This window comes from Diadema antillarum, unplaced genomic scaffold, assembly GCF_040938485.1.
Source record: "Diadema antillarum isolate AM-2024a unplaced genomic scaffold, OU_Dant_1.0 seq00000157_RagTag, whole genome shotgun sequence".
Lineage (NCBI taxonomy): Eukaryota > Metazoa > Echinodermata > Echinoidea > Diadematoida > Diadematidae > Diadema > Diadema antillarum.
Window position 1 is genome coordinate 918,137 of NW_027271229.1, and position 15,116 is coordinate 933,252.

At 36.4% G+C, this 15,116-nt stretch overlaps 1 protein-coding gene across 1 annotated transcript; it reads right to left on the minus strand.

Annotated features, from left to right (window-relative positions):
- Positions 1-1,475: 1,475 nt before the first annotated feature.
- LOC139727878 (uncharacterized) lies at positions 1,476-2,320 on the minus strand. The gene has a single exon (XM_071638849.1). It carries the CDS (start codon positions 2,274-2,276, stop codon positions 1,476-1,478), a length of 801 nt encoding a protein of 266 aa, XP_071494950.1. The 5' UTR covers positions 2,277-2,320.
- Positions 2,321-15,116: the final 12,796 nt, after the last annotated feature.

Sequence of the window (15,116 nt, forward strand, 5' to 3'; positions counted from 1 at the left end):
CACGTTTTACTACTGTCACCATGTGCAGCCTGAAATTGAATCTTATAATACAGTTTTTTTGCCTGCTTAATTTTATTAACAACTTTGTTTCTAATTTTCTTATACACCCTTTTTCTATAATCAGTTGGATTTTTTAAATACAACTTATACAAACGGTTTTTCTTTTTTATAATTTTTCGAATTTCATCATTAAACCAAGGTGCACTTTTATTACTTTTGCTTTCCTTTAAATCAATGCGTTTTAAAGGAAAATATACATCATAATAATCTAAAAATACATTTATGAATTCATTATAACAATCATTGGCATTAGGAATTGTGATATTCCATTAGAAAATATTCAGATGCTGCGCGAATCTAATTATATTCATCTCACTGATTTCACGTTTATGAAAACATTTTTCTTTAAAAACAATAGAAATTTTATTACAAATACAATATATGGGAAAATGATCGCTTACATCACATAAAAAAAGCCCCGATGAAGATACATTCACACTATCCTCATTTGTAAATATATTGTCAATTAACGAAACCGAGTCTGGAGTAATCCTTGTCGGATATTTGATAAGAGGAATCATATTATGAACCAACAACATATCAAAAAACTCATTTACGTATTGCTCTCTATCTATTCTTAAGAGGTTAATATTGAAATCACCCATCAAATAAAACACTTTTTTCTCATTTTGCACAATTTGTAATACTTCACTTAAAACTTTCATAAAATCTTCAACACATTGATTAGGTGGTCTATACATAACTCCAAATAAAATTCTTCGATGATTCATTTCAATTTCAGAAAATATACTTTCAATATAATTGTTTACATCCAAGTCAGTCCTTCGTTCAAAATTGACATCATTTTTTATATACAAACCAACTCCACCACCCCTCTTAAATCTACGACTATTTGCAAAAAAGAATAATTATCAAGCCTGTACATATCAAGAGGTGAGTTAGCATTCAGCCATGTTTCAGAAATTCCTATTATAGTTGGTGCAATATCAATTGAAGTTAAAAATGAGTTTAAGTTATCAAAGTTGCGAGACATGCTCCTACAATTAAAATGAATACAAAAAAGGGGAGATTCATTTTCTTTTGCAATCATCTTAGAATGTAAAACGCTGTTAAAATCTTTGGTTGAATAGTAATACTGATCAGAGACATATTCGTTATCGCTAGCAGGAGAAATATATTCATGTAGTTTTTTAAGTTCAGGGTTCACGTGAGAAAACTGGCATTGGTTGACTATATCAGAAAAATACATTGAGCAACAAAACAAGACTCACTACACACAATTAAAACAACTTCAAGAACTAAGAACATACATGTACATAAGAGAGGGTGAGAGCAAAAAGAGAGTCTGCTCCTAAAGAGTGAATGAGGATGCATTAAGTATCAAGGAAATTTGATTAGGTTAACATATCATATGCGTATAGTAGATGTCAGTTTACGAAAATAACATATTTTGTTTAAAGCTTTTTCAATTCACTGACTGACCATATTCTTTTTCTCACGGTGGATCCATTGGTTGCTTTGACCAGCACGATGACTCTGCCATCACTGGACCATGCTGCACACAGTTTGTCGTTTCTTTCCACTTCTTCTTTTGCTTTGGTCAACAGGAGGCGATTTTCTGCTGTGAGATCTTCCTCAATCCCTACATGAGTACCTTTCAGTCTTCTCCGGCTTTTGATGACCGTGTCTCTGGTGCGGTAAGTGGTGAACTTGACTATGATGGCGCGTGGAGGTGGTTGTTTCCTTGCCCCTGGTCTTAAACTGGTGGTACGCGGGGCGCCCACACGGTGAGACCTGTCAATCTCATGTCGCTGCAGCTTGATGTTCAGCTTCTCCGAGGCTAGATCAAGCATCACCTGGTCTGTATCCTCCTTTGGGTTTTCCGGGATGCCATATAGCCGCACGCAGTTACGACGCGAGTATTGTTCAGCATCATTCATGTCTCGTTTGAGCTTGGCTATATCGGCTGAGTCAAGCTCGTGTTGTTTTTGCAGTGACGTGATGACACTCGCCTTTGATTTCACTTCAGCCTCCAATTCGATCACCTTGCCTTCCGCGATTTCAAGCTGTGTTTGAAGCTTTTGCATTTCGTTGCGGACTGCTTCCACAAGGGAAACTTTGAACAGCTCCTTGAACTGCTCACTGCTGAAGAATTCTCTGACCTCTTCACTTATCTGTTCACAGAATTCAGAAGCATCGACACCAGGGGGAGAAACAGATGAACACGATTTCTTTTGACCCCTGGTCCCTGGCATACCGATTGATGAGCAAGGCAATTCACCACACTGTAAACAATGCAAGTTGTTGAATAGCCCCTGAAGTAATCACCCCTTTCAGAAATATATTGAATGTCATCAGCGTATATGTGATAATTATTTTTGTGCTGACGCAATATGTGTCCCAGGCTAATGAGATAAATGGAAAACAAGGTGGGCCCGCCCACAGAGCCCTGCGGAACACCGCATTTGAGAGGCATAGCATTTGAGTTACAACTGTTGACACACACTGCCTGTGAATGGCATGAAAGGTAAGATTTAAACCATTCGTATGCCTGACCTTTTACACCAAGAATTTTGAGGGTGTTTAGCAAAATTGCATGGTTAACAGTATCGAAGAAATGATGAGAATGAGAAATGAGAAATAATTGATGGTGTAAGATTTCGGGCAAAGTTTTAACATACAACAGCATGATCAATTCGATACTGAAAGTAGCTGCTCTATCCTCAGGCAAATTATAGCTCTTTTTCAGGCCGCTGAAGTATCTAACTGAGATCTAAGTTAAAAGAGATGTGTCACTTGATTGTTGGAAAGTATTATATTTTGGTATCTTTCGAGTACGATAACCTTGAAGCGCTAGGTCAAGGAATATTTGTTTAGAAATCAATATGACTCGTAAAATCGGAATGCGATGGCATCATAAAATCATAGTTGTATCATTTTTTTTTCGTTTAAAAGATGGTTATAAGAATCTGTCCGCTCTATCAAGTAATATGCTACACATCTATGTTATATCTGCATGTTTGCATGTTTTTTTTTTTTCTTTCTGAAATTTTTTCTTGATCGGTATTTTGATTTATGATAAAATACTAACTATCGCGGCAACACTTAGAGCATTTAAGTCACTTCAAAAATCTTGTAGTGGAAAATGCGGGCTGTTTGTTGCATCAAGCAGAGGTAATATCCCTTTGTACATTCGATTCAAGCACCATGTACATCATGGCGTACGTGACAAGTAAGACACCGCATCAACATCCAAACCAACCGATATGTCTTCGAAAACAGTATAGAAAGCACTCATGTTCAAGAAGGCTGGACCTGGAGATTTATCCCTTTATAATTTCGTGAAGGACATGAAACCAGGGCTTATGTAGCTACTTATATTGCCTTTCTTTTCATGCATATTGTTTGCGGTGACTGGCGTACTTACACATAGGAGAGAAATTTTACAGTATTTGTCATCTTCGTCACAGAAGAATGTGGCTTCCTCTTTCTTCGACCGAATCATTTAGGAGTATCGGCAGTGAGAAATAAAGGATTTCTGTGGAGGCGCGCAGGATCAAGACTAGCCGACATCTTGTCACAAACTTCACATTACCTGATTTTTGCCGCGACGTTTCTGTGATATTCCGTTTAGATGGAAACCAACAAAGAATAGATGGAAACCAACAAAGACATGATTTGTATTATATCATATTATCGCAGTCGAGATTATTACGAAAAGCAACAAAACAAAACAAAACCTTACGCCACAAAGAGCCACATTCTATTATATAAGTACTGAATGTCCATGAAGTCGATCACGTGAAGGTTTATTGGAATTAGCGAGGACAGGTTTCACTAGTCATTAGTATACATATACACTAAGATAAGCTATAATCCAAACAGCTTATAGGCATGTCAGAAAAAGAGTTTACTTGTATGCAAACACAAGATGTGTAAACTTAATGATATTAGGTTCGCCTGTTTTATTCTTCCTTCATAAGCAATAAGATTGAAATGTAGTTTAGTAATCGATACATGTTTTTTTTTTGTGTGTGTTTGATATTGCCTTTTGCGTGCGTGTTTCAAAGTGAATCTATGTTCCGAAGTCTTCACGGTTTCTCTATCTATCCAGTTTGCCTGTAAAGGGAATCTCCAATTTGCATCCCTTTTGTTAATGTATTTGGCTTTTATTCTTTTTTAATTAAAGACCTGAATATAAGAACGACCCAAGCCCAAGTTTTGGCCAAATTCAGTTTGACATGGGAAATTGTAGCTTCTGCATGGACTCATCTTGTGTATAAATGATAAATCCTAATTACCCCCGGAAGTGCCTGATATGAATGCGTAAAATCTTATATGAATCGAAGAATGAAGGTCTTGGGTCATTCTTACATTCATATTATAGCACCCTCTCTCATCCTTCTCTCATCTCTATAGCAGAATATCATGAATATGATTCAAAGAACAACCCAAGTCCATATGATTCTAAGAACGACCCAAGTCCATCACACAAAATGGCCTCTCCACAATTAATGAAAATGTTAATTGTCATAATACTATTTGTTCTAATTTCTATATACAATGTTGCCTTCCCATCACAGTTAAATCGAATATTATTGGACAAATAAAAAAAAGATGAAGTTTTTTTTTTTAAAGTTTACTCGAAATGGTCTTCCATGGACTTCGGTCGTTCTTATATCCAGATACTCAATTGTTAATTTATGTGTGTGCTTTCTTTTTGTTGTTTCATACATTATGTTGGTACCTGAGCATCTGCGTGTTTTTATGAAATATGTTATTGTATATAACTATTCTTAGTTTGAAGAGAATAAAGAGTACAATAATAATAGTAATAAAAATGTGGCGTTTTCTGAATGTCTCTCAATTTACCATGTCAAGCTGTGATATTTTTTGTTGTTGTAATATAGGCACTATACAAATTCTTCATGTTATTATCCATAATATCAGATTATCACATTAGAATTCACAATTCCAAACTAGCATGTGTTCAATTTAGCCTAGTGATGTGCGTGACAGGAAAAATAATGAATATATATATATATATATATATATATATATATATATATGTATATATAGATATAAGAAAATATATAGATAAGTAACAAAGCTGCAACAAAGTTCATGCTGTATTCACCAACGGTTTATTTCTTCACACAAATTTTCGAGCGTCTCGCCGCCCTTTCTCAAGTGTTGGGCGGCGAGACGCTCGAAAATTTGTGTGGAGAAATAAACCGTTGTTGAATACAGCATGAACTTTGTTGCAGCTTTGTTACTTATCTTTTTATCTTGCCAACACGTGGACTACCTTATCAACTATATATATATATATATATGTACATATATATATATATATATATATATATATATATATATATATATATATGTATATATAAATATATATATATATATATATACATATATATATATATATATATATATATATATGTATATATAAATATATATATATATATATATATATATATATATATATATATATATGTTAGTTAGATTCGGTTCGGTTGCACTCAAGTTCTTTAAGCTCCTTTCAGAAAAATCTCAAAGCCAATTTTCTAAAATCCTATGTGTAATTATTTTGCCGTAATCGCTTAATTTATTTATTTTTTTTGCGTATACTTAAATGATGCCTCGCTCGGATGACCTCACCAGTTTGATTAACTTGCTACTTTTTAAGCATTTATACCATAAGTTAGTCATAAAACATTATATGTGACCATGCACCTCGAAACAAACAAAAAGTCGCCAGACATAAATTTTTAGTTAAGACTATATTCTGAAAGAGCAGACTTAAAGCTTTAAAATGATGTATAACTCAAATCAAATAGACTCTCCTAACCTATCTAAATATTGGAAAGAAAGCACAAACTCAGGAAAAGTGTGAACTGAGAAAAGAGGCTCTGAGGTACAGTGTCTATTCAAGCGCTTAATCTTTACCAAACGGTGCTGGCTGTGCGATGAATGGGACAAAAAACAGGAAGTAAACCACCAGAGTAACAACAATGAAGGAATTATCAGATTAAACTGAAATTGAGCATGTCTCATTAACACATTCTGTCAATGATTAATGCCAACTTTCAAAGCAGTAGCACTATCCTTTCAAAAGTTATTAGAGTTGAAAGTGAAGAGGGTGGACAAGGTTTCTCAGAAATGAAAAAGGGATTCTAAAGACACACCTAATCGCACTATTCTACCAAAAATGTTCGAGATAAACTGCTAAAAAAAACACACTTTCCTGCCCGTTTTATGAGACCAAAGTTTAGCATAATGTAAAAGAAGTCCCGCTGTTTGAGAAAATATGAAAAAGTAAAGTTCGGCTAGGTTAACCCATTTCACTTATTTTCAGTCCTCACGCAAAATCAGTGTGTGCGACTTTATGTTCGTTTTGAGGTGCACGGTCACATATACTATACTTTGTACATCCCGTAAACATTGTAATATTCTCGATATTTTGAATTTTGCATGTTACGTCACTTCTGACTTTGATATACTGTACTAAAACCCTATGTTATATTTTTGGAACCCACATCCTACAAGCTTTGCTTTTTAGTGGGTTCCTCATATTACACGTTAATTATATGTCCTTATACATTTGTGCATTATTGGTTCAAACTGACCATTGTGTGAAAAACATTTCTGCTTCAAATCAAATGGAATATAAAACTTGTATGAAATGTGGAATATGGAACGTGAATAAAAAAAATATGTATATATATATATATATATAGAGAGAGAGAGAGAGAGAGAGAGGGAGAGAGAGTCAAAGAATTTTAGCGGGATAATTCGTTGGATGTCACTGCACTACACCATAAAACATTTTTGGTCATTTAACTAGTGCATTGCGACCACTTGACGTGAAAGTGAAAGCTGAAGACTAAAAAAAAAAAAAGATAAATTCGGAGAGAATATTCTCTGACAATTTGGGATTGACAATGGATACACAGTCTGTATAGCTAAATTGTTTCTGGTACATTGTGTGCTCTGAGTGCCGATTGACTCATAAAACCTATTGCATTGTACACACTGTCCAAAGTCCCTAACACAGAAAGAGTTAAGAGATCATACATGTCATAGCGAGCAGGCTATTCCTGTTTGGTTTTGAGAGTATGTTAGATTTGCATCCACCCTTTCAGCCCGATGGAAGGTCTCTCATTTTTGTGTGAGTAGAATATACTTTTTGCATTCCTCCAGTATAAACGTGTGGAGTAGTCAAGGAAGAATGATTGGGAACTGAAACGTAACACGGAGTATAGATGGTACTTAAGGGGAGTACTTTCTGAAAGGCATACTGAGTACAATCACCAGTAATGAAGGAGCATATCAAAACCAACTGTTGTTTCTTCATAATCGTAAGTACTCATGTTCATAAATGATAACGTTCGACCTGGCAAAGAGTCTGTACGTTTCTTTTCAGTCGCCTACAGATCCAAAGGTAGTTGGATTAATCCAGTAATCCAGGGGTTGAACATTTTTAATGAGGAAGGAGATCCTGGCAGATGTACCCACTGAAACCAATAGTTACGCCTTCGACGCTTTCATCACAATGTTAGGATATCGCTTCCTCATTTCTCTTTGTGAACGAATCATCTAGGAGTAGCAACAGAGCGCAGAGGACTTCTGAATAGGAGCTCACGATTAAGACTCGGTGACATCTTATCACAGACCTCATAACTAATAGTTGCTGTTGCGTTTCTTTGTGATATTGCTACGGACAGAAACAAAACAGGAAATACTCCAAGATTTGTATTATATTCTCGTACTGTGAATTATAGCGTCATGATGAATTGTTCGACTTAATGCTCTGTACATTCTTTGGATGAGAAAAATTCTACTCACCAAGATTGAACTGTATTGGTCTTGTTTGTATCAGTCGCTGAGAGAAATGAAACGGCACGATGAAGTCCCTTAATGTCATCCGCAAGTTATACTGGAATATTTTTCTCCTTGTGGTATTATCTCTGGTGTTCTCTCAGGCCTGCATGTTGTGCAATGGAGGGGACGTTGTCAATATACCTGTCAACGCAGGCGGTAATTTGACGTTGGAATGCAATGGCTATGAAGAAACAGACAACTTTGGATTTTCCAAAACAGAACACCAAATGGATAATACCAAGGACGACGACTATTTCGCGTTTTACTCCAGGTTAGACGAAAACTTGCCAAAGCGAGAAAGGATGAATGACCACACCATCAGCACATACGTAGAAGATGTGAACGGAACTGGTTCCCTGTACTTATCTTTCACTCATATCTCATACAGTGACTCCAGTAGCTATACATGTTCAATATCATCGAAAGGCAAGGGATATGTAACGACGAAAACGTTTCATGTTCGTGTGTTTGAATGCACTTGTTTCTTTGATGCACGCCCATCAGGCCACCAACACCTGGAAGTCAACACCGTAAATTGTAACATCACAGGGTTACAAAGTGAAGAGTATGACTGGACAGTTAGTCTGCATCAGTTAGTAAACATGAATTTGTCTGCTGGATCATTTACGGTTTCAATGAGACAAGAGTTTTCGACATATCGTTCATTAGAAATTACACTTGATCCCTTTTCGAACGCCACTCCAATCTGGTGTGATATACTTCCATTATCATCACCACCATCGCCATTTCCATCTACATCCCCAAATCCGGGTACTTCGTCATTTCCCGCTAATTCGCAATTTCTGGGTACTTCGCCTTTTCCTGGTTCTTCGCCAGTTCCCGCTACTTCAATTGGAGTCATCATCGGTAGCGTGATATTCATCTTAGTGGTCCTTGTTTGCTTGATTAGCAGACACAAGATCTTGAAACACGCATGCCGAATCAAAGGTGGTAGGAACCAAAGAAGTCCAGTGGGCAATGGAGCAGCGGCGAGTGGATCTGTTAATCAACAGGGTCACCCCTACGAAACGATCCCTGCTCATGCTCATTCACCGGGAGCAGCACTCCTGGATGACACAGAGAAGTGTAAATCAGTACAGTACCCTCACCTTTACGAAAGAATCCCGCATCAATCGCAGGAAACATCATTTGGGGACGAGGATAAAGAGCTTGATGACATCGATCTTCACTTGTACGACTACGACTTTTTCGCCGAGGACGACGAAGTGGCCGGTCGTCAACCCACTCTACGAATCCAGTGATGTAACAAACTTGTGTGATCCGAAGAAGGAATATTACTAATCGGATAAGAAGCAATGTCCATTGGAAATATATCGGTAAAACTGTAAAAGAATCCGAGAAAATGGATATTCTGCAGTCCCCAACACACCTGGTGGTAGCAAAGAGATGATTGTTTACGTTTTCATACAAAGCTTTCAACCCCGCATCTTTCAATTTTCACTCCCAACTGTTGCCAACACTAGAACTCTGACTCGTACAGTTGCAGAAATAACCTCTTGTTCTTGAACGTACGAACTGAATATTATAAAGCCTGAATCTGACATGATTTTTTTATTGGAATCATGCATGTATTATTTTTGTATAGGGTATTGGACGGAAGCTATCTTGACTTGATCGCTGATACTAACCCACCATACACCAGCAAACTCATGATAATTGTAAACTATTTTGCGTGTACTGTAGCCTTATGAATTTGTATTTGTATGGTGTGGTTTATCTTCAATAATCGTAAAATTTAATTAACTTTATGAAAAGTACGTAGCAATTTCCATAATTGCATTCAAAACTCATAAGGTGTATAAGAAAGAGATCAGTGTGTCTACCTTATTTAATGCTCCATGAATAACAATGTATGCAATTTGTTCTCTCTATTAAGCATAAATATATGCACACTATACACACATACAAAGATACGCTTTTTTCCTTTTCTTCGGTGCTCTTTCTGGCCTGCAAAATTATTAAATATAAAATTTGATGGCCAAAAAAAGTTTGAATAGCCGCCCGAGATAATAAAAGCGGCACATGAAAATCTTTCTTTCATCTTTATTTCTTACATAGGCTTTCTATACTGTAGTTTATCCCAACCGTGGTACGTGTATATAATTCAAATGTGTTTTGTTTCTTCGTTTTTCATTTTGATGAGTGCCGGTGTAATGAACTTGAACAAATCATTATCAAGTTATCAATACACCTGCATATGTTTTTAACACTTCTCTTTCATTTTCATCTCGATGATTGATGCATTTATCAATAATTGATGTTGTTTGGATACAAACATTGATTTGTCAAAAAAAAATATAATAGAAAAATACATCGTATAGAGACCAGAATGTTTAAGCATCACAGAGATAAACTCCATGTTAAAAGTTGATATGATTTATCCTGCAAAATGTGACCATAATTTCCAGAATGTAACCACAAATTCTACCTTCGGAAACAAAAATCTTAGAATTTCAAATATACAAATCTGCGTTGTATTCATACCTAGATATGCTTAAAATGAAGAAAAAGCTGTTGAACTACTTCAGTAACAAGATATTAACGTTGATTCACATTAACTATTTCGTAATTAGCAAAATCGGAGGTTAAACAGCTAAGCATACCACCATTGCTGACAAATTCCAAGCCACCAGCACGAAGGGCAATGTCCGTGCTCCACAGACCTCTGCGAGCATATTATTTACAGCTGCTTCAAAATTTCCATAAACTGTGTAAACTTCAAAATGAGAAGTCTGGATAAGAAACCGTTTAAGACAATATTCCTTACACCGTTTAAATTCAATGTTATCGAATATTAATTGCAGAATATATTTCTAAGATCTGATAGAAGTCTGTTATATTTCTGAGCAGAGATGGAAAGCAAGTTTATTTTTCATTATACAGTGAATGTAGCAGTATTAGTTTTGAAATTTATGTTTTAGAAATCTATTTATTTCATTTATTAGTCTATCAATTTGCTTTATTTTCACAGGGTGGCATTATTTGGTGAGTAGAACACTGGAGGCCCTGGTAAAACAATTTACACGCATATTCGCAAACTTCGAAAGATTATGATAAAATGTATCTACAGAAACAAAAATTCACTGGAGAAGCTGTGATTACATAACGTTATCAAATTTGTCACGCTAGTCCCTTCCTCCAGACAGAAGACCCCCCCCCCCCCAAAAAAAAAAAAAAAAGAAGAAGAATTCATACTACAAATTATTCATGGACATTTTTTTGTCTATAATGAGACTCGAAGAACGCATATATTTTCAATAAATTACAAAGAATCTAAGGGCCCCAAGTGATTGTTATAAAATTGTGGGCTTGTTGGGATTTCTTTGGCAGTATAGTGACCGACATCAATTATAAAGGCCAGCGTCATGATGCCACAGGGTGTCCGCAAATGTCGAGCCCTCCATACTACGCTTACAAGATACGTAGGTATTTTAATGCTGAAAAAAGAAATTAAGTAATTAATTGATAAATACCTAAAGAATAAATAAATGAAAAAAATAATTAATCAATTAATTGCCTGATTGATATTAATAGATGAATTATCTAATGAATGAATTAAAAATATGGGATAATAAAGATAAAGAAAAACGTGCCTCTTTAGCAAGAGATTTTTGTTTTTGTTGCTTTTTCATCGTGTGCAATCATGGAGAAATTCCATCACAGGCTTGTGAAGAAAGCAATGAAAACATAATGATGAATATGCCATGATTATTATTATTAATATATTGAGATAATGACTAAATATGCAGTCCCTTTACCAACGAATTATGCTCCTCCTAACAGTATACATACTCTCCGAATTTGTGTATAGATATACTTTTTCTTCTTTATCAAATCCTGATGAAAACAAAGGAAGAAGCGGAAAATCCTCTTTCTTATTGCAACCCTTTTCTGTTTACCGGAATATGCATTGCCCATCCTGGAGAGAGTTTACGTGTATGACACTCTGTGTAAGTCTCTATTTGTCCTCAAAACAGCTTTCAAACAGCTGACAAAAAAAGAAAATGATGGAAAGAATTTGCAAGGCATTTTTCCGCCATTCTCGCACTGTTATGAATATCTCGTAGCAGAACACAACAGATGATTAGTATTCTTTGGTCTCTAGAACAAGCATACAAAACTACTTAACTAGAGAGCTCGTTCGCATCTACAAACACAACCAAATGTATTTCCCAGACAATGTTATAGTGTCGTTAAATGTCATTGTGATAAGTACAACATCAAGTAAAGTAGGACCTATTATACGCTGATATTATTCTGCAGCCATTGGTGCTACAGTTGTGCTGCACAATTTCAAATACAGAATTTTCGTGATGGAACCATCGAAGTGAAGTGGCTTTGTTTCGCTTAGCAATGTCAAACCCTCTTGAATATACGCCTGACACACTGTAAAGGTGATTGTGAGAAAATTAAATGTCATGCAATATCATGTACATACCCTAATCATGCAGCGGCTGGTAGAGCAGAGTCCAATGTTCGTGTACCAGCAAGTATAAGAATAATAACTAGAAATATCGCTGTGGCGACTGGTATATGCCTCCGCCATAATGCATGGTTCTCCTAATAGGTCTATAGTACATGTGGACAATGTGTGATTACATTTTCATAACATTGGCAAAATAATAAAATGACAAGTTTCTCACACATGTGCTGAATGTTCACCTTCCTTGACCTAGGTTTAATTGGATGAATAGGAGAGCATGTATTTGGAGATTCAAGAACTTTAACTTGACTGTGATCCATTCATAAGTTTATGCACTGAGTAATTTTCAAGGTATGGAGAAAAAGTGCAATTTCTGTATTGAATAGTAAATTGTTGCCAATTTCATGTGGCCTTTGACCCTAAAATTCATATTAAGATAATTACTGTCAGGCAGAACATACATAAATATGTAGTAAGTTTCAAGATAACTTGAATCATTTCCTCGATATGGAGGAGACAGTTAGTTCAGCACTTTCACTTGATCTTTGTCCTTTTGACCTTGGAGGCAAAAAAAAAAAAAAAAAAAAACTTCCCAGAGAATCTCTATTGGGTTATACATGCATACACAAAGTGTTAAAAAACTAATCCTGCTGGCATTGCATGAATATGAGGGAAAAAGTAAAATTTTGAAGTGTTGCCCTTGACCTTTGACCCCTGACATTTGACCCCATGAACCCTAAATTCTCTTGATAATCACTGCCAGTCAGTACATACTATGTTCCATGAAGATACCTTGAACAATTTCCAAGGTACAGAGAAAAAAGTGAAATGTCAATATTTTTACTTGACCTTTAGACCTTTGACCTTTGACGTCAACTTTCACCATCGAATCTTAATTGGGTAATACATATATACACTAAGTTTCAGGAAACTATCTTCAGGCAATGCATAGATATGCAGGAAATAGTGAAATTTTACAAATTTGACCTTGACCTTTTGACCTTTGACCTTGACCATGTGCACCCAAAAGTTGATAGGCACAACTTCACCCCATAATACACATAGATGCCAAATTTCATTGGGATACCTCAAAAGGTTTTTTAGTTACGCTTGCCTCAAAATTCATTACGGACGGACGGAAGGACGGACGGACAGACGGACGGACGGAAGGACAGATGGACGGACAGACGGACGGAAGGACGGACGGACAACCCGAAAACATAATGCCTCCGGCACCACTTCGTGTCGGAGGCATAAAAACTTGATAAATTACAGTTTCAGGAAAGGATTATACCCATAAATAAAATATCCTCAAAACGCATGCATCTACATTGACGTCACAAAGCGAAGCATCCATCAATGATAATGGAATCATATGTCATGCTGAGTGACGCAAACAAACACATTAGCAAATGTCATTACATTGTACACACCGTGTTTGCAGTGGATACTAATCGTAAGGACAAGTCCACCTTCGTATAGGGTGCACGTCACGAGACCGACACCCACGAGTCATACAGCCCACAAGTTATACAGCTCACAAGTCATACAGCCCACGAGTCATACAGCCCACAAGTCATACAGCCCACGAGTTATACAGCCCACGAGATCGACACTGAGTAAATAAAGCCCACGAGTTCGACATCAAGTAAAATCAGCCGAGGAGTTATACGGCTCACGAGACCGACACTACGCACAAAAGGCTCATGAGACCGACACTAGGCAAACAAAGCCCACGAGACCGACACTACACTTAAAAAGGCCCACGAGACCGACGCTACGCATACAAGGCTCACGAGACCGACATTACGCACAAGAGGTTCACGAGACCGACACTAAGCAAAGAAGGCCCACGAGACCGACAGGATGAACAGCGCCACCTATAGACCAATAAATTGTATAGGGTGTCCTGATAATGGCATAAGGAAGATATGAGAGATACAAAAGAAGAGTTGCCAGGGTGTTACCCCATCAGTTGCCCCCCCCCCCACCCCCTGAAGTGATCAAGATCTTTAACTGTGTTTGCGTGGGTGTGTGTTTGTGGGAAAAATGAATAAAATTAAGTAAACGTGTGCAACAGATCTTTCCACATTAACTAAAGATGCCAAGACACCCTCGTTTGCATGTTAACCCTGTGACCTCTTTTATATATTCCTACTCCCAGCCCCCCCCCCCCAAAAAAAAAAAAATGAATAAATGAATAAATAAATAAAAAGAGAGAGAGCGAAATCTGCCTTTGGTGATTGTTATTATATTCTAGTGGGATCATCGAGAGGCATTTTATAGAGTGAAAATCTCCATGATTCGAGTATGCGTATGGGATGAATAGAGAAAAAACGGCTCGTAAGAAAAATTCTTAGTGCAATTCAATCTAGTCTGTATAAACAAAGTGGCTACCAAAATCATTACATTTTTATTCTTGTAGGCGGTTGCTTGTGGAAATTTCGCACAGAAATGGCAAATTAAAATCACTTAAATTACATGATGAGAAGGTGGAGCTGCAGACAAGAATTTAATACAAGTCAACGAATTAGGAAGAAAATAAAGCATAGATATTTTTTTAATGCAAATACAATACATTTAATTGATGAGAGATAAGTGGTTTAATAGCTATACTTCACGGATTTTGGAATCTTATGAGATACTGTTGTACTATGATATTAATCTGCATTGGCTCGACGAATCAGATTATCAAGGAAAAAATATCACGAAATGTGATGGCAGTAAATGATTAAAAAATGGCAATTTCTCCTATATGTTA